General features: G+C 50.9%; 7 protein-coding genes across 7 annotated transcripts; 4 read left to right on the forward strand and 3 right to left on the reverse strand.

The window, feature by feature from the left end:
- Window positions 1-371: 371 nt before the first annotated feature.
- On the forward strand, window positions 372-2,045 carry LDX57_011038 (GMC family oxidoreductase; the record flags this gene model as incomplete). Its single annotated transcript, XM_046092784.1, has 1 exon — window positions 372-2,045. The coding sequence occupies one exon, from the start codon at window positions 372-374 to the stop codon at window positions 2,043-2,045; it is 1,674 nt and encodes a 557-aa protein (XP_045948762.1).
- A 257-nt stretch (window positions 2,046-2,302) lies between these two features.
- LDX57_011039 (uncharacterized protein) lies at window positions 2,303-3,252 on the forward strand (the record flags this gene model as incomplete). Its single annotated transcript, XM_046092785.1, has 4 exons — window positions 2,303-2,489; window positions 2,552-2,787; window positions 2,872-2,970; window positions 3,028-3,252. 4 exons carry the CDS (start codon window positions 2,303-2,305, stop codon window positions 3,250-3,252), a joined length of 747 nt encoding a protein of 248 aa, XP_045948763.1.
- A 293-nt stretch (window positions 3,253-3,545) lies between these two features.
- LDX57_011040 (uncharacterized protein) lies at window positions 3,546-4,380 on the forward strand (the record flags this gene model as incomplete). Its single annotated transcript, XM_046092786.1, has 3 exons — window positions 3,546-3,798; window positions 3,859-4,046; window positions 4,108-4,380. The coding sequence occupies 3 exons, from the start codon at window positions 3,546-3,548 to the stop codon at window positions 4,378-4,380; spliced, it is 714 nt and encodes a 237-aa protein (XP_045948764.1).
- Window positions 4,381-5,122: 742 nt separating this feature from the next.
- Window positions 5,123-8,139, reverse strand: LDX57_011041 (uncharacterized protein). Its single transcript, XM_046092787.1, has 6 exons — window positions 7,318-8,139; window positions 7,164-7,262; window positions 6,845-7,092; window positions 6,661-6,780; window positions 6,508-6,572; window positions 5,123-6,454 (listed from the first exon to the last, which is right to left on the reverse strand). Exons 1-6 carry the CDS (start codon window positions 7,507-7,509, stop codon window positions 6,087-6,089), a joined length of 1,092 nt encoding a protein of 363 aa, XP_045948765.1. The 5' UTR covers window positions 7,510-8,139; the 3' UTR covers window positions 5,123-6,086.
- A 2,399-nt stretch (window positions 8,140-10,538) lies between these two features.
- LDX57_011042 (acyl carrier protein) lies at window positions 10,539-11,201 on the reverse strand (the record flags this gene model as incomplete). The annotated part of the gene is made up of 1 exon (XM_046092788.1): window positions 10,539-11,201. One exon carries the CDS (start codon window positions 11,199-11,201, stop codon window positions 10,539-10,541), a length of 663 nt encoding a protein of 220 aa, XP_045948766.1.
- A 454-nt stretch (window positions 11,202-11,655) lies between these two features.
- On the forward strand, window positions 11,656-11,835 carry LDX57_011043 (uncharacterized protein; the record flags this gene model as incomplete). Its single annotated transcript, XM_046092789.1, has 1 exon — window positions 11,656-11,835. One exon carries the CDS (start codon window positions 11,656-11,658, stop codon window positions 11,833-11,835), a length of 180 nt encoding a protein of 59 aa, XP_045948767.1.
- Window positions 11,836-12,392: 557 nt separating this feature from the next.
- On the reverse strand, window positions 12,393-17,691 carry LDX57_011044 (type I polyketide synthase; the record flags this gene model as incomplete). Its single annotated transcript, XM_046092790.1, has 6 exons — window positions 12,393-13,148; window positions 13,199-13,390; window positions 13,443-16,595; window positions 16,641-16,752; window positions 16,802-17,567; window positions 17,631-17,691. 6 exons carry the CDS (start codon window positions 17,689-17,691, stop codon window positions 12,393-12,395), a joined length of 5,040 nt encoding a protein of 1,679 aa, XP_045948768.1.
- Between the last annotated feature and the right edge of the window lie 501 nt (window positions 17,692-18,192).

The following is an 18,192-nucleotide window of genomic DNA, read 5'->3' on the forward strand; positions in this document are numbered from 1 at the left end:
CTTACGCCGACGTGGAGCCTTTCGGAGAGTGGATCTCCTTGGGTTACATTGAGGCCCGGCTTGCCGTCTTACTCTCTTTGTTTGCTGATCCCCGCTGGTGGGGATTCAACAGCAGACAGCCAATCCTCTCTTCTGTTACTGGCACAGCGTCCCAAGGATCATAGTAAAAACAATGAACACCACTCCTGCCTAGCGAGTGTTCTAATCCTTGCCAGTGTGTTGGCTGAGTTGACCGGGGGGGGGGGGGGCGAGGTGGCCAAATACCTCGACCGGCCCTTCCTCCAGTCGCAAAAAAAGATCTACACTCGCTATTTTAACCCACCTGATTGTTTTTTGCCCTTCTACTGCCTTCCCCTTCACTACCGTTCGCCATGCCTGAGACGTACGATCATATCATTGTTGGCGGAGGCCTGACCGGCTGTGCTCTGGCGAGTCGACTGGCCGAGAAGGACGAATCACTGCGCATTCTGATCATCGAGGCTGGTCCTAACGTGGTTGATCATCCTCTGACCAGCACCCCATTGGCGTGCTTCGCCTCTCATCATTCGCCGTTGGACTGGGACTACACCACTGTCCCGCAGAAAAACCTCAATGGCCGCGAATGCTACAATAGCGCAGGCAAAGCATTAGGGGGAGGTACTGCAATCAACTACGGCACCTGGACTCGGGGAAATGCCGCAGACTATAACCTCTGGGCCAAGCTGGTCAGTGACTCGAGCTGGAGCTATGAAGGTCTTCTCCCTTACTTTCAACGCACCGAGACACACTACGACCGCGATGCAGACCCAGCTGTTCACGGAACCAGCGGTCCTATCCATAACACAATTGTCGAACTTACCAGCCCCGAGCGCCTATTTCCCCTGAAGGAGCCACTTCGCTCGGCATGGGACCGGCTCGGCGTTAAATTTAACCCAGATGCCAACGCCGGAAACCCTCTAGGGCTGGCGCACTTTGGAGAGAACTGGCGTGAAGGACAGCGTCAGCTTGCCAGCGAGGCATACGGGCTCTCGAAGCGTCAGGGCGTCACCGTCATTACTGATACATTGGTTGAGAAGGTGATTGTCAACGAGCAAGACGGACAGAAGATCGCGACGGGAGTCAAGGTAGTTAACGGCCAGGAATACCACGCCTCGAAAGAGGTGATCATCTCCGCCGGTGCATACCGGACACCACAGGTTCTTATGCTCTCTGGAATTGGGCCGGCGGAGGAGTTGGCCAAACATAATATCCCACAGCTAGTGGATGCGCCCGATGTAGGCCGCCATTTCCACGACCACTTCTGTGTCCCGCAGTGGTGGAAGCTGCGTCACCCTGAGCGAGGCCTCTCAATGGGCACGCCTCTCTGGACCAGCCCGGCGTATGGGATGGGAGTGCCGTACGATTGGAATGTCACTTTGCAAACCCCCTCGGACGTGTTGACGCGGGCATTGCAGGCTGATAATGGCGAGGCTGACAATAGCGAGGCTTCCAAGGACCATCCGTATTTGGATCCCAACTTCGCTCACACTGAAGTTCTGGTTATTTATGCACCGATGAGCCAGGCTGTTGCCGGGTTTGAGACGCCAATGGACGGCACGCATATTAGCACGGCTGTTCTGTTGATGGCTCCTACGGCGCGCGGTCAGATTACACTCGCCAATGCGGATCCGGCAACTGCTCCCGTAATTGATCCGAATTACCTTGGAAAGGAAGTAGACCGAGCAATTGTGAGGGATGGAGTTCGAAGAGTGGCTAAGCTTCTTCTTGATACCCCTGAGGGCCAAGATATGGTGGAGTACGAGGTGACCCGACCAGAGAATACGCCGATAAAGCTCGACTCCACCGACGACGAAATCGATGCGAATGTTCGCCGCGGAGGCATCACTTTCTTCCACCCAGGTGGATCGGCATCAATGGGCAAGGTGGTTGATACTCAATTACGGGTTAAAGGCGTAAAGGGCTTGCGAGTGGCGGATGCCAGTGTGTTACCAGTGCCTCTTGCGGCGCATTACCAGGCGATTTTGTATGCAGTGGCCGAGAAAGCGGCGGATCTGATTTCGGGTTAGATGTCTTGTATTCAACGAGTCTGTCGGTAGAGAGAATGCCTTGTGAGGATAAGCCATGCTCGATTTTCTCATCATATACGTAGACAGAATTGGAGAAAAGCACAGACATACGGAGTACTCTCTTGCAATGAGACGCCCGAATTAGCGCATGCAAGCAGCCAGTAAGCGAGAGAAAGTACTTAAAGCTCGGCCTCTCCATAGTATGTCAATCCTTCGCTCATCCCCAAATCTACACTCCTTGACCAATTGTCAGGACCATGGCAGACTCGCGGTATACACAGCTTGGGTCGGCAGAAAGCTCCCAGGAACTACCTCTCAACAAGCCGTCTCGCTGGAATGGGGCCTGGAAGTACTTGCTCCTGGCGCTCGGCGGACTTCTTTATATCTATCCATTTATATTTACGGCGAAACACGCCTTTTCAGAGCGAGCACCCAAAGAATATGGTAAGCCTGTTCGATCCCCCACATACCTACATGACAAAGTGACAAACCTGAGCCATGTCCAGCCCAAGTCAACACTTTCCGCACCGTGTGGAAGCCATTCACATGGAATACGGAATACAGTCCACAAAACCACAGCGAAGCCGACCCGCTCTGGGCGGCCATCAACCCTGCCCACGGGATCATCTCTGTCGACCGCGAATGGGCAGAGGAGAACCACTGGCCAAATTCGATGCCCATGCCTGACGACGACAAAAAGAGCGTCTATTTGCTAGAGGCCTACCACCAACTGCATTGCCTTGTACATGGCCCCTCCTCCATCTCGCCCCCCCCTCTCCTTATCCTCAGTCATGAAAGATCACTGACCCCATCTAACGCCATACAGCAAATGATTCGCCTCACTTTCTGGGAAGCGGTTGAAGGACGGCCGTATACCCACCAACCGTCGAATCACATGGAGCACTGTTTCGACTATCTGCGCCAAGTAAGCCGGATAGATGCCATTGCCAAGGCCAATGATCTCAACTGACATTTGGGACAGATTGTGCAATGCAACGCCGACAACACACCCCTGTATACATTTGGCGAGTTCCAGGCCGGAGACGGCCAGCTCCACCGGTGCCGCGACTGGGGCGAATTGCACGACTACGCGACGGATCATTCGGCTTGCTATCGAGACAGTGTGCATGGGATTCCGCTCAAGGACCACTTTGGCTTTTGTGACAGCGCTAAAGTAGATGGCTTGGAGAGGACCTTGGATGGTTAGATTGGAGTATGCAATGTACGTTGACCTGTTGGTTGAGCGAGTGGCTGTCAGGTGTTTTTGAGAACGTGTTGGGTTTTTCTCGCATGAGGCGCCCTTGCCAAGCGTACTAAAAATGCATGTAAGACGTACATAGCAGTTGTTTGGCTTTGGAACTAGTATATGCTGGGGCCAAAATATGGAGTCGGTATCAGCTTGGTGATTGTGAGGGGTTATCGCTGGCTTTTCCTAGCCCCCTCATCCCTCAATTCATTTATCCTGAGCTTCGAGGAAGCCTAATAGATGTCTGCATAACAATGAATTCACTTCTAAGAGGACGGCAGTATGATAGTTCCGCCAACAATGAGGGCTCCGATTCCGAAGTCGAGGCGGAACAGTCAATGTTGCCTAAGGAGGAGAAGCAGGAGCCAACAAGAACGCGAATATGGACTAGGTATCTGCTATCCTGGGTTTGTGGACTGTGTGTTGGTGTCTTGATTGTGATTCCGTACAGTCATCTACGGTTCTCGGCACAGTCTACTATTATTCTACAGGGCGCGCTGCCTCGAGGTATGCATCTTCGGTCACGAAGGGACAAGAAAAATACTAAGCAACACTGTAATGAATTAGTTTCCCTCCAACAATGGACTGTTAATCATGTACAGCGCAACCGCAGTTTTGAAGCTCCGCCCGCGGAAGGAGCCACACGGGAAGCCATCTGGGATGACCTCCTACCTAAAGGTTTGGGATACGTCAACCATCCAGATGTAGCTGCAAATCGCTCTATACTAGGTGTATTTCACTCTCTACACTGTCTAGTATGTATTCAGCACCTCTGTTTTAATTATCTTGTATTCGTACGTGCTGATGGTCTTACAGTATACCATCCGTCGCGCATACTATGACCCCAACTCCACGAACGACGTCCTGGACCTGGGTCTTGAGCGCGAGCCGCACGTAGGACACTGTTTCGATTACCTCCGCCAGAGTCTCAGCTGCACGGTCGACCCGACTATCGAACCTGCGGATAAACACCTTTTCGAGGATCCGTCCTGGGGGTTTGATAAGCATTGTAGGGATCTCGAGGAGATCAAGGCCTGGGCGGAAGAATTTCGGATATGGGATATAGAGGGGACATTTCTTCCGTTTTAGTTGGAAAAAGAGTATGTAACCTACTTGGTAGGGAATTGATACGATATACAGAGCGAATTGCCTATGAACCAACCCATCAATCGAAGTTTTTGAACTTGGCAGAGCCTATTTCAACGGTGATGAAGCAATGGCATCTGTAGGGGCTTTACCAATCGAAGTCCAATCTAGGACGCGTATGCCATAATGACGACATTCTCTACGAGCAGTATGCATCGTATATTTTGCCCAAAAGAAGAAATTCCGATTGTAGGATTGCTAATTCCCTCGGCTTCTTGCGCAATTTGGTGAGTGATACGTGGATCTACCATTGATCGTATTCATGTAAAGCATAATTCATTGGATGGGGTTTCTGGCTAAGTACAGATGCATGAGTATATTCCTTTGCCCGAGCCACGAGGACCGTTTGAGAAGTCGAGAGTCAAGTCCCATAAACCCAGTCTGAACCAGCGCCCGTTCATAACACATCTTAATAGGCGTCGCCGACCTTCTCGAAGTCGGCCTTCTCGGCACCGCGCTGCTCTACACGACTGAATTAGCATCTCTGTCTCGTACAAGATAGGGAAATTTCTTACCGTTGGTGGAGGGGGAGGCAATGGCAACAGAGGCCAGGCCGAGGACGATGAAGGAAACAATAGCCTTGAACTGCATTTTTGGAATTGGTAGCTGTTGAGTTGAGAGGATGGAAGATCGATTGATGGAGATAGACGGGGATGGATGGTTGAGAAGGGTCAAGGATTTCTAGGAATCAGCTGCCTTCTTATAGTGCTCGCTGCTGACCCTTATCAAGAAGTATACTACCTGAGTTGTCCTTGAACAGCGGGGATCCTCGGTCTATCCGGGCCAAGTATACAGAGTGCAGCAAGTGGTCATGCAGCATTCATCACACGTTCATACTTGGTGAGGGGTTATACTCTCGCTAGCTGCATATCCATAGAAAGTGTCGCTCTCCGCACACTGCTCCGAGCCTCATCGTAGACGTTATCGCTCGCCTCGAGGCGATGTTAGTGACAGCGGCCACTCACGTCCACCATAGCGGCCCGTGTTGGATTGGATTCCCTTGCATGAGCTTACGGGTGGATTCATGCATCGTACTTCGTATGGCTTGTCTTACGTGCATACTCTTTAGACCCAGAACTTTTGTCAGATCCCTCGGCTACCGTACTCCGAGAAGGCGCACCACTGACTGATTACTCCAATTCGCCATCCATGATTCGCTCACATTGTTTTCTCTTTATCTTATTCTCCAATTCTTTTCATTAATGTTACATCTGCTGACGGAGGTTACAATCCGTAGAGAAGTACTAGTGAGTAGTTCCACCGGCCGGCCCGGATACCTAATCCCGTCTGACTGACGATCATCGCGGCTTGCACTATTCACTCGGGGTTCACGGGTGGCTTGGAAAGAACGCACGTTTAATGCTCCGTGCTTTTGCGGTGTCGGCATAGAAAGGGTTCACCACGGCCTACTGCCATCTAGCTTAAATTGGCAGGATCTGTGGGTGGTATGAGCATTAACCGAGATTATCAGTCGATCGGTAGTGGATTCTCGACCAATTCGAAGCTCCTTGGGTGATAATATGTAAATGAACACAGATATACACAGATTGCTCTACCTATACACAAGCCTATATCGTCTAGCCAGCAAGACAAAAAGAACGAACAACGCCAACAATCTAAAAATACAAGATATGCTTTTACTCTTCCCGTCAAACGAACGTCGTCGTAGACTGGATATCATGCTGCACCGATATCTGCTTGGCATTATGCTTCGACGGCGACGGCGATACGGGGGGGCCGCCCTGCACCTGATACGTTCGACCCTGATTTGCCGAGGACCCTTCTGCATTTTGCGTCCAGTCATCCGTCAGAGGAATGTCGTCCTGCTGAATATACCCGGACTTGCTCGAGACCGTGGCGCTGAACTTGCCCGATCGTACGTAGCCACTACCCCCGGACGGGCTTGTACTTGTACCCGATCTCCCTCTAACCAGAGGTCCTAGCATGGGCAGGCATGCTGCAACAATACCCACGGAGATCTCGACGAAGGACCACATTGCAGCGCCGACTGCTGTCCCTGTATGATATTAGTTGGATAGCGCAAAACGGAAGATAGCAGGGGATACTCACAAGTTGGATCGACAAGACTGAGTTCCGTCATTGCGACGGCGCGGATGATTCCGAAGACACAGACACTGGAAATAAGAAAAAAAAAAAAAAAAAACACATATCAGCTCCGTTTGGTGGGTATTTGTACTATGCCCAATGCGAAGGACGACTTACACTCCTCCCAGTAGGAATATTCCCATCACCTGCACTTTCCGAGCCGATTTCATGTTCAGATTCATCACCGGTTTTACGGGGAGGGCCAGAATGAGCACATCGGTGACTATGTTGACAACGCTAAGAAGACAGACGAGTCAGTACCTCTCCCGAGAGCGTGACTGTGGGGGGACGATTGACTCACGCCAATCCAGTGAATGAAGGCTCCGTGTTGATACATGACGGCCCACCAGTCCAGAGATCAGACAGTGGAATACACTGCAGCCCGGCGATCAGGATGACCGCCAGGTTGTACAGAACAACAATGGTGCCGACAATCCAGGAGGATGTGTATATCCATTTCGACCCGAACAGTCGACAATAAAAAAGCAGGACCGAGATCTTTGTTACCATTACCGTAAAGGAGTAGCTGACGATGGCGGCAACATATCCCTATTCCCATCAGTCAAAATAGGACCTAAGACCCAAGCGCTGTGATCTTTTGCCTGGACAGAGAGACCAACCTTGCTGAAGGAGACCGCGTCCTTGACAAAGATAATATGTCGCCCTTGACCGTTGTCGATGGCCTTGGCAAATACAACGGCATATGTGATCTCACCCATCTGCAGCAACTGTCAGGACCCGACTTCTCATAACGACAAACGTTGCGAATCGTACCATCGCCGCAATTATTGTCCAGTCTTCCGGTCCAAGCGTAATCCTGGAGATGCGCCGCGCCGCGAATCGTGCAGCGACCGCGACGATGGCCGCGAAAAGTCCACACACGAGAGAGGCAATTTCATTAGGTCGCTTATCATCGTCGGCATGTGCCGTATAATATTCGAGTTGCTCAGGGGTTGGTTGGGCCATCTTCGACCTCAAGGTTCGGGGCGTGCCCCGGTGTATCCGCTTGAGTCACGTAGATGAGGCGGGGGAGAAAGAGAACATCTAAAAGAACAGGGACAGATAGGGTGCAACGAGGCGGATAAATTATCGAATTATGGAATACCAACCACCTCCAGACGATAATTTGCAGACGCCCAAAAATAGGGAGTAGATGGCAGGGGGCGCGGCATGTTAGAATTGAAGATAGCCGGCTGTTAGGAGAGCGATTTTGGGGCCGGCGAGCTCCTTGTTCAGGTAAGCGAACGGCCCTAAAATATGTTTTAGCTAGCTCTTGGGTTGGTTTTTGCCCTTCAACATCACCCTTCCTGGCTACAGAAGAGTACTCCTAGCGAGACCGAAAATCGTCTTCAGATCGGTCATTGATGGGCGCCGGCCAGGCGTTAGGTTCTGCATGACCTTCATTATTCTCGGACCTTGCTGGGGCCAAACATTACCAGAATATGGGGCCAACCCTGTGTCCGATACCGAGAAAGGTCCCCAACGGACTAGAAGAACACGCCAGAGAAACCGGATCAATGTTGGTACCTGATGGGAAAAGAGACACTGCCGTGATTTTCACCCCAAAGGACACATCGGCCCAGTCTTCGCCAGCTAACTCGGTAGGAATAGAAGGGGAGGGTAAGCAGCAAAACGGAGCATGTCGTCAGTCCTGCAATGTAACGTCGGGATGACTAGGATCGGCGTCTTAGGGCTTACATTCGCGGTGCTTACTCTTGGCAAGGGGTGGCCAAAACGCAATCTGTATCGCAATAATGATCGTACGGTGTAGATTGCGGTCCCTAGAATATGAACATAAGTGTCACTGCATAGTTAGCGCGCTCCATAGGTATTTGTGAATTTCGCTTAACGACCCTCATGAATATAGGATAAGACAAGAGGCGATACTCCGTAACTAGTACAGAGGTACATTTAGTCAATCACCAAATTATGTAGGAAACGTCAATTATGCAGACCAGGGATTTGTAATGTGAGTCAAATCACAGTAGAAAACATTGACCGGAATGACTTTCTCTTTTCTGCCAAAAGGACAATATATTCCTGGCATCAATGGCCTTCGGGGCATGGTATGCCCCAAGATCACCTCGTGCGCTGCCTAGCCAAGACATACTATTACCTAGGCCGTATATGCTGGCAGTAAACATAAATGCTGCCCACTCAGACTAAACACGCATCAAAAAAGGAACTAGAAAGCGGTATAAGTGGATCTACATCTTATCAGTAGCCAATAAGCAGGACGATATGCAGAATAAATAATACCTAGGAAGGTAATCCATGCAGGCATACGTACTATGTATGACCCTACACCGGTGTAGTTGCGGCTGTGTTGGAGAATATACTGCACACCGGCACAAGGCATTTCGAAATTTCCCATTTACTGCACTCAGAGCAAGGCGTATTTGCTCAATCTCGCTGAGTCAAACACTTTGATGCTTCTTCTTGGTGAGCTTTCGTTCCTTCTTCAACTTATAACCTAAGATTTACAGCTGCAAGCATCAAGCCATGGGCGCCACCAGCGGCAACGAGACACTGCGAAAGTAGTCCCCGGATGAGGTGTTAAGCACCAAGTCAAAACCACGGCCGCCGGTGGGCGGTATTGAGCTTCAAGTAGGTCTCCGTGCTGCGCGAATCGAATGTGACTTGCCGGGATGCCCATCTCCTGCAGGAGTTGTCGTTTGGATTCGCTGCCGGCCGTAACGTGGACTTCGGCCCGGTGTAGACGGGCCACGGTGATGGCAGCGGTGCCGAACCCTCCTGTGGCACTCTGGATGAGTACAGTTTCTCCAGGCTGGAGGCGACGTATTTCCGAGATGATGGGAATTCCCCGATCCGGTATGATTCAGATCAGGCGATTTTACTGAGCATTGAGCAGCGGCTGCGAGCGGGTCGAGGTAGTTGTGGTTTCATAAGTTCTTCCTCTTCACTGGCTAGCAGTCAGATGAAGACCTAACTGCAGACTCCTCCGGTGGCGGTGCGAACGGGCGCTCGTCCTGTTTCAGTTTGTTGGAGCAAGGATGACCGAAATAATTGAGAAAGTGACGTATCCATTTTGCTCAAGACAAAGAGATCGGAAACGGTGCACGAGATCTGCTTGAAAGAGGCAAACAAATCAGGAAATGACAGCTCCATACTAAAGATAGAGAAAAAAAAAAAATAGGAAAAATCTGTTTGTGCTGCACTTGGCCACTGACATCTTAGAATAATTCAATTAATCTACTGTAAACCGATGGAGGCGTTGCTTTCCATGATTCGTTGGACGGACGGGTCGGGGCACTGACTCTACAGTACTGACTAGATCGCTATCTACGTACAAAATCCTGCGAGTCATTAGTTGGCAAGATAAACTCTCATCTCATCCCCTGCTAGACAGCAGGTCGAGGCGCTATTCATTACACAGTTACTTAACTAGGGATGTTGGTGTTACAAGGACGGTTCAAAGATCCGGTTTCGACCTTTCAACCGGGCTCATGTCCATGCTGATAAATATGGATGGAATGTTGGTTTCAAGATCCCGATATATTTGTATAGCTCATTCTGATAAGTGTTATACCTTTACTTGGGCAAGGGTGTGTATATAAATAGCTATTTAGTAAGTAAAATACCATAAGTATGAATACTGGGTGAGTAAAAAAGAGAAATATATCCTCGCCTACCTAGCCCTGTACCTAGATTCCTAGCACCCCTCAATATATTTGATAACAATCCTCGATCCTCTTCACCCAGATATTGTACGTAATCAAAGAGCGATAGGAGAAAAGGAGTAAACTTGTTTCCAGTAGACCTCAGTTCTTCCGTCCAAAAAGCCAAGGCATCTCCATGATTATCTGCAGCATCTATACACGTATACTGAGTCTTTTTTCTACAGCCTGCAATTATAGTTAATTAAGCTAGTCTGTATAGTCTAGATGAGTGACTTTTATAATTTTGTTCCCTAGAGATAACCCACTACCAGTCTACATAGATTGAATCGAAACAAACACAGAGCGAGCGACAAATCAACCCCCTCCACCTCCCAACTCCTCAGCAATCAACCCAACCAATCCATTCACAGTCATATTCTTCTTCAAAAGCACAACAAACGGTACATCGACATTCCACGCCCGAAAGACAAAAGTCCGCAACTCAGCCGCGAGCATCGAGTCCAATCCGAAGCCACTTAACGGCTGATCCGGTCCCAGTAGCACACCTTCTGCGAGAAGGACCAGGCTGGAGATCTTTCGGGAGACGGCGGTGCGGAGTGCGTCGATTGCAGAGGAAGGGTTTGTGTCGTTGTCGTCGCGAAGCCGTCGCTTGATTGTCTCTGTCTCGGGAAGGGGAGGATTTGCACCATACTTTGTGGTTTCTTTGCTGGTGGCGGTGCGGGAAAATGACGCGGCGAAGAGCGCGGCTCGAGGGTCGCTTAAGATGGGGTTGTCGCTGTCGAAGCCCCGAGCACCAGCGTCTTGATGGCCCCTGAGGCTGATGAATTCCATCCCAGAGAGAAGATGCGAGCCCGCTAGGTGATCGTATCTCGAGTCCCAGGTAGCGGGTCGTTGATTTGTGACGGCCATGTTCATGGTCTGGATGAGCTCGTCTTCGTTCATAGGGTTGATGCCCTTCCGCTTGATGACAGTCTCGATATCTGGATGTTCGTGCAGGTAACCGACTTCGGAGACCATGCCGTAGCCGATGGAGATGGCCGGGCTTATCGGAACCAGACCGTCCGAGGAAGACGAAGTGTCGAGCACCGCAGGTCACCATCCACTCCGATAGGCTGCGACCTAGGCCGCCGAGACATCCGACCATGAGGTAGCACTTTTGGGAAGAGAACCTGGCCTCGTACCTCTTCGGAATCAACTTGATTTTCGTGTTGATATCCTGAAATGACACGGCTACTTTGCCCACCCGTGTGCCGAGAGAGAAGTGCCGGAAGGCATTGATAATATCCGATGCGTCGAACGTCTTTATGGGGGAACACGGCTTACAGATCTTAGATCGAACGAGAACCAGACTCTCCGTAAGCAAGGTGTTCCATAGTTGATGGTGGGCTTGTTTTCTCGAGAGGTAGAGATCGGACAAGTCAAAGGCCATAAAGGAGATATTACGGCTGAATGTGGACATGTCCAGAACGCCATGATCAAGAATGTCGCGTTTCCCAATTTCGACAAATCGTCCAAAGTCAGCACATGCTCCAAGGCTGCTGTGCAGAAGGTCGCCGGTGAGAGAGTTCAGAACGACGTCAACGCCCTGACCGGAGGTTGCGTCCATGATGGCAGGGAGGAACGACGAATCGCGCGAGCAGAAAATGTGTGAAGGGTCCAGATCACAATTCTCAACCAGGAATGACCTTTTTGATTCGTTGCCAACTGTGGCAAAAACCTATCAAATGGTTCAGTAGCGCCTCCAGATGTAATTAACGCGATGCATAAATACCTTTGCTCCGAGATGCTTCGCATATTGGATTGTTGCAAGACCTACGCCACCGGCGGCGGAATGAATAAGGACGGTCTAATTTCTTCAGTTCATTTTATAAGAATCGAGTCGGTAAATGCACCTACCTCTCCTGGCTGCAGATTTGCTCGATATTTCAGTCCATAAATGACGGTTGAAAACATAATAGGAATGGTAGATGCCGTCTGCTAATGTGAGCCTTTGCTTCGTAGGGCCTTCGAAACGTACCGTGAAGTCTTCATCGTCACTCAACCTACACACTGCCCAATGTGGGAAGCGCTCGATGGTTGCGAAATGACCCGGCGCCATTGCAACTACACGATCACCAGCTCTAAATTCGGAAACATTGCCGCCGACAGCTGTAACGACACCAGCGCATTCGCAGGAGCATGTAGCATCCTTGGTATCCACCCTAGCGCTCACCGCATATAGATCCTTTTCCTTTTGTTATCAAAGCCAGCAATGCATTCTAGCAAACAACTCACCTTTGCATTCATACCTACGCTCTTCACACTTATCTCCACATAATCCACATGCAAAGGGGTTTCATATTCAGTTTGCACAAAGTGAATAGTGTCAATTTGCCCTGGGCTCTTGATACCCAACTCACAACGCCCAGCAGCCGCAAGAGGAAAGTCAATCGTTTCCTCATTCTGCTTCAGACGGAAAGCTTCGTTGAGACGATCGTCAGGCTCCCAGCGAGAGATATGAAGCACCCCATCTCGCTGAACAAATTCGAAGTCAGGCTCAAGCTCATGGGATACTCGGCCTAGAATCGTCATGATATTCTGGAGTGTGTCGGGCGACGAGGCTGACTTTTCGTCTACATCCAGAACCGCAAATTGGAGGGAAGGCTGCTCGATCATGAGCGTACGGGCGAGTCCGCGAACTGGAGCAAAGTCGGGACGTTCTCCGTCCAGCAAGCCTCCTTTGACGACCCATAGGATTTTGGCAGCACGATCGGTGATACTTTTCAAATGCTCTATCTCATGCTCATCGGCCACGCTCAGGAGAGGTTGCTGTTGTTCTAGAGTGGATATGATGATCGATCGGTCCGGCACTGTCTCGGGGCTGACCTGGGACAAGCAGATTATACTAACAGTTGATCCCAAATGTCCCTGCAGCGTCTTTTGGAGTTTGAGAACCAGAGAAGTTGGGCTACCATCTCGGGTCACCTGTGCTATTGTTAGAAATCTCACAGTCGGAAGGATATCTGAAGGCATACCACAATTGTGGGAGTTCTATCAATCTTCGCCTGGCTACTCAGATCGCTGATAGTTGTCACTGTCACAGGAAAAGACCCGGATCCTTTGACAACTCTGTTCCAAGAGATTTCATCGCTGAGTGCATCCCCCCTCCAGATTACAATTGCCCCAGGTGTGAGCCTGCTAGCAAGGACCGGTGTCCACAGATCGGCCTACGATACGTCAGTGTAAATTTGGACTGAAATTGCTGGGCAGCAAACATACCGAAGGGACAAGGACTATATCGAATTTCCTCTTTTCTGGGATAGCTGATGAGGTCTGTGGCTTCTGCTCGTCTGTAGTCTCGACCAGATCGCCATTGCAGAAGATCCCACGGCTGTAAGAGTTATATCGTCTAAAAGAAGTACCGGTGCGCAAGAGTGCACGAACAACCTCTGAAAATCCCGGTTGATGGCTAAGTTCAAGGATATTGCTCGTACACCGCTGGTGGCAAGCCAAATCCAGTGCACCGGCTAGGCGAAGCCAGCCCTGATCAGCCAACCGAAAGCCGCACTCCTGCGTAAACCAGTTGAGGTACTGATCAAAACCAGTGTTAGTAAGTGCGGTAAAATCCGGTTTCCACACGGCTCGGGCAAGGGGGTTCCGTGGACCAGTGACGTCCGTTTGTCGGTTTCCCTGATAAGCAATACAACGAGCCTGGCCCATCCTGACCAAGACTTGACCAGACGAGTTGAACAGCTCTGCATCGACTTTGACCGTCCCAAAACCTACTTGCTCGGATTGAGTGTCAATGACCCACGGCCTGTCGGTGTCCATATGGAGTGCAGCCGGAGGGGCGATGTAGACAGAGTCCATCGCTACAGGGACCGTAGCCCGGAGCTTGCGTATCCAGCCGCCAGTAGTAGCGACGTAGGCAGTCTGTAGAATGGCGTCTATGGATATCGGATGTGCAATATATCGGCTCCCTACGTCTTCCCGTCGGAGATGTGTCGTTGCTGCTGCTTCGTGTGCCCTGCGCTCGCGATCTCGGAAGACCTCCTCCAAGACAGCAAACTGGGGCCCCCAGTTGAGCCCTTCTTGGCTGAACTTGCTGTACCAGACACGAACCGCGTCCTGCTGCATCTTAGATTTATCAAGTTGAATTTGCCGATTAATTTGCGATGAGGTTTCTGATAAGCGGACGACCGCAGTCATGTGCAGGGTAGACTGAGAATTGTTGTCGACCGAGACAACACTGAATGTCCACCACTTGTCTGAAATGACCAAGTTGGAGATCTTCATCGGGCGCATCTCGGTAAAGATCTCGATTGTTGGCCTTCGCTCGGGATCCATATCAAGAGCTTTGATGAAATTGAGGTCGCGAAGTTCCACACCGGGACTGTCTTCCAACTGCAGACCTGCAACCTGACACATCGCCTCGACTGCCATAGCAATATACCCAGCAGCAGGGAATACCACCGATGGGCCCAGGCAATGATGCTTAAGCCATTCGGTTTCGTTCAGGCCCAGTAGATTCCGCCACGTCACCACTGCGGTGCTGCCTCCAGGCACTTGGGATCCGAGGAGCTCGTGTCGGGGATACTTGCGGTTACGGAATTCAGTGACAACCCGAGGTTCAGACCAGAGCGCGGGAGAGCTGTAGTCCCAGGGATAAGGAGGCAAGTCAACCAAGACGCGAGGCTGAGACCCATCCGCGAACGTCTTCTGGTATTGAATGTCATCGTGTCCGTAAAAAAACAATGAGCCAACAAGCTCAAGCATCGTCATCCATGCATCCCTGTGGCGGATCAGAGCGGTGTCATAGCGATAGCGATTCTTTTGGAGCGTGGACGCATTTTGCATGATGGCGAGCTGAAGAGCCGAGTGCGGACCGAGTTCCACTAGATGGTAACTGCCACGCCCCAGGATGAATGTGATGGCCTCGTCAAATCGCACCGGGGACTCGAGATTGGTGCGCCAGTACTCAGGCCGCCCGACCTGGCTTGTACTGACTGGCGCACCGGTTACAGTGGAAACCGTGACCACGGACGACCCTTGACCCTCCATACTGCCATTGCAAACGGTGCGATCAGGCATTTCCCAATAGCGCTCCAGTAAGGCCTGGTACTTGGGCCCCAGAACCTTCATATGATGCGAGTGGTATGCCTTGCCTCCTGTTTTCAGCTTCCGAGACCAAATTGACCTTTCTTGAAAGATTTCCATAAGTCGATCTACGACAAGTGTATCCCCACTGATGGTCGTGCTTTCTGGCGAGTTCGCGCAGGCAACGGTGACATATTCACATAGACCAGATGCTTGGATTATCATCTGAACCTGCTCCTTCCCAAGTCCCACGGCAGCCATGGTTCCCTCAGCGGAGCCCTCAGCGGAGCTCTCAGCGACAACAGCTCCGCGGAAAAAAGAAGCCAAGATGGCTTGCCGGAGATTGATGGCCCCAGCGGAATAAGCTGCTGCAATCTCGCCGGAGGAATGTCCAGTTACCATTTCTGGCAGAGCCCCCATGTCTTTGAGTACGTCCGTTAGCGCAACCTGCACGGCCGTACAAAGTGGCTGTGACATTTCGGCGGAATTGATGTCACTAGTTTTATCTGTTTGCAGAGCGCCTTCCAGGGTCCATGCTGGCGCAGATTCTGGGCCGAGGGTTCGTAGACAGAAGTCCAGATAACGTATGGCCTTCCTGAATACGGAACTGTGAGTTAGAAGCTCCTTGCCCATTCCAGCCCACTGTGCACCCTGTCCGGTGTAAACAAAAACCAATGGAAATGGTACGCCACGGGGAGAGTTGCTGGTTCTAAAGGCAGCACTATTGAGGCCTTTATCGATGCTTCTTTGAGATTCGACCAAAAAGCCGCGAGCGGCCAACTTGGAGCGACGACAGGTCAATGTAAAGGCCAAATCCTCAATGGCAACCTGGGGAGTTGTATGAGAAGCGTAGTTCGCCAAGTTCTTAGCTATTTGTGCGAGGGACGTTTCGGATCGAGCCGAAAGAGGCAACAAATATAGCCTGTCTGAGTTTATGTCTTCTTGTGAGCCATTGAGTCCATTGATCAATGGGCGCTCTTGTGCTGCCTCAAGAATAGCATGTCCATTCGCGCCCCAGAACCCAAAGGAATTGATCGAGGCTCGTGGGACACGGGATACGGGCCATAGTTGGTTACCAGTTACGATATCCACATTCCATTCATTTGTTTTGATGCTCGGGTTTATGTCGTTGATCCCGATGGTAGCAGGTATCATGCCCTTTTCCAGGGATAGAGTGACTTTGATTAGGCTTGAGAGACCACTCGCGCCTTCACTGTGACCGACATTCGGCTTAATTCCTCCGACGAGGGTCGGTCGTCCGGTCCGATGACGAATCACACCTGCTATTGCCTCGATTTCAATAGGATCACCGACCTTGGTGCCCGTCCCATGAGCCTTTGGCTGTCAGTATTATTCTTTGCCAGTACCGAAGATGCTTACTTCGACGTAGTCCGTCTCTCCCAGATCCAGGCCTGCTCGACGATACGCCGCTCGAATGACGGTCTTTTGCCCTTCTACGCTAGGTTGAACGATACCTGGCGTACGTCCGTTCCTGGGGTTCATAATAAGCATCTACATCCACGACCAAGTGGGCAGCCTACCCGTTGACCGAGGTTCCTTTGATGACAGAACGAATTGGATCCCCATCCCTCAGTGCGTCGCTCAGGCGCTTCAGATATACCGCTGAAACTCCCTCCGCTCTACCATATCCATTAGCCGTCTCGTCAAAAGTATGGCACGTCGAGTCTGGTGATAGAATTCCGGCTTTGACGGCGGCCATCTGCTGCTCTGGAGACTGGATGAGGTTTGCACTGGCCACCACAGCCGCGTCACAGTCCTGAGCATCAAGAGCCAAACAGGCCGAATGAAGAGCATACAGTGACGAGGAACAAGACGTATCAACCACATTGGATGGGCCGCGCAGATCAAAATAATGTGTGATTCGATTGGCCAGAACAGCCAGTCCTGACCCTGTCGCACTATACCGGGAAAAGTACTCTGGGTCTCTATACTGCATGATCATGAAGTCATTCGTAAAGTTGCCCACGTAAACACCGGTATTTGAGCCGTAGACTCTCTTCAATGGCACACCGGCATTCTCAAATGCTTCATAGGTCACTTCTAGAAGTTTCCTTTGCTGGGGATCCATGGATGTTGCTTCGAGATCGTTGATCCCGAAGAACACGTTTTCGAACGATCGAAGGTCCTCCTGGATGAAGTAGCCGCCGGTGGAGTTGATACTTCCAGGTCGATCGGCATCAGGGTGATGATATGCAGCTGCATTGTAGCGCTCTGCTGGAACGGCACAATGGCCCGTCTCGTTTCGGTCGAGCAATTCCCAAAGCTTTGACGGGGATGAGACATTTCCTGGTAGTCGACATCCTTCCATACGTCAGTAAAGCATGACTGAAGCCCATTTGGTGCCCCTACCTATACCGACAATCGCGATTGGCTCACGTTGGCGTGCAGGGGTCATTTCTGGGGTGTCCATTCTAGAGCCTAGAGGTTGCCTTCAACGAGGCAGTGTCTTGTAAAGGAATTGGTAGGGCTGGCATGTCAACGAGGAGGCTACAGAGGAATAAGACATGTTTATCAGCAGTGCGAAACACTCGTTTTAACCTTCGCCATCCACGGAACACGCAGCCATTTGAGCTGTAGTTGGCAATAGCCTCAGGGGTGAGAGACTGGGCCAGAATTGGCGACCGGCATCTAGTGTATACCGCATTCATGTCTCCAGTGACGCCGCTGCCGAGACCGGATACTTGGCTCACGGAGCTGTAGGTCGTGGTGTAATCCTAAAGGGGATCACTAGTATGACCACGTTATCCCGATATGGATTAGTGCACATGTGACCGACAGCAGACCTTTCATACCGAGTACACCTCCGTAGTTTCGTCAATTGCAAGGAATGTCATCTGTGGTTCAATAATCAGGAACTCGATAACCAAGACCTGCAGATTTCAGGATCCCTCTCAGCCACCACATCACCTCT

The sequence above is a fragment of the Aspergillus melleus genome, assembly GCF_016097325.1.
Source record: "Aspergillus melleus strain CBS 546.65 chromosome Unknown contig7, whole genome shotgun sequence".
Lineage (NCBI taxonomy): Eukaryota > Fungi > Ascomycota > Eurotiomycetes > Eurotiales > Aspergillaceae > Aspergillus > Aspergillus melleus.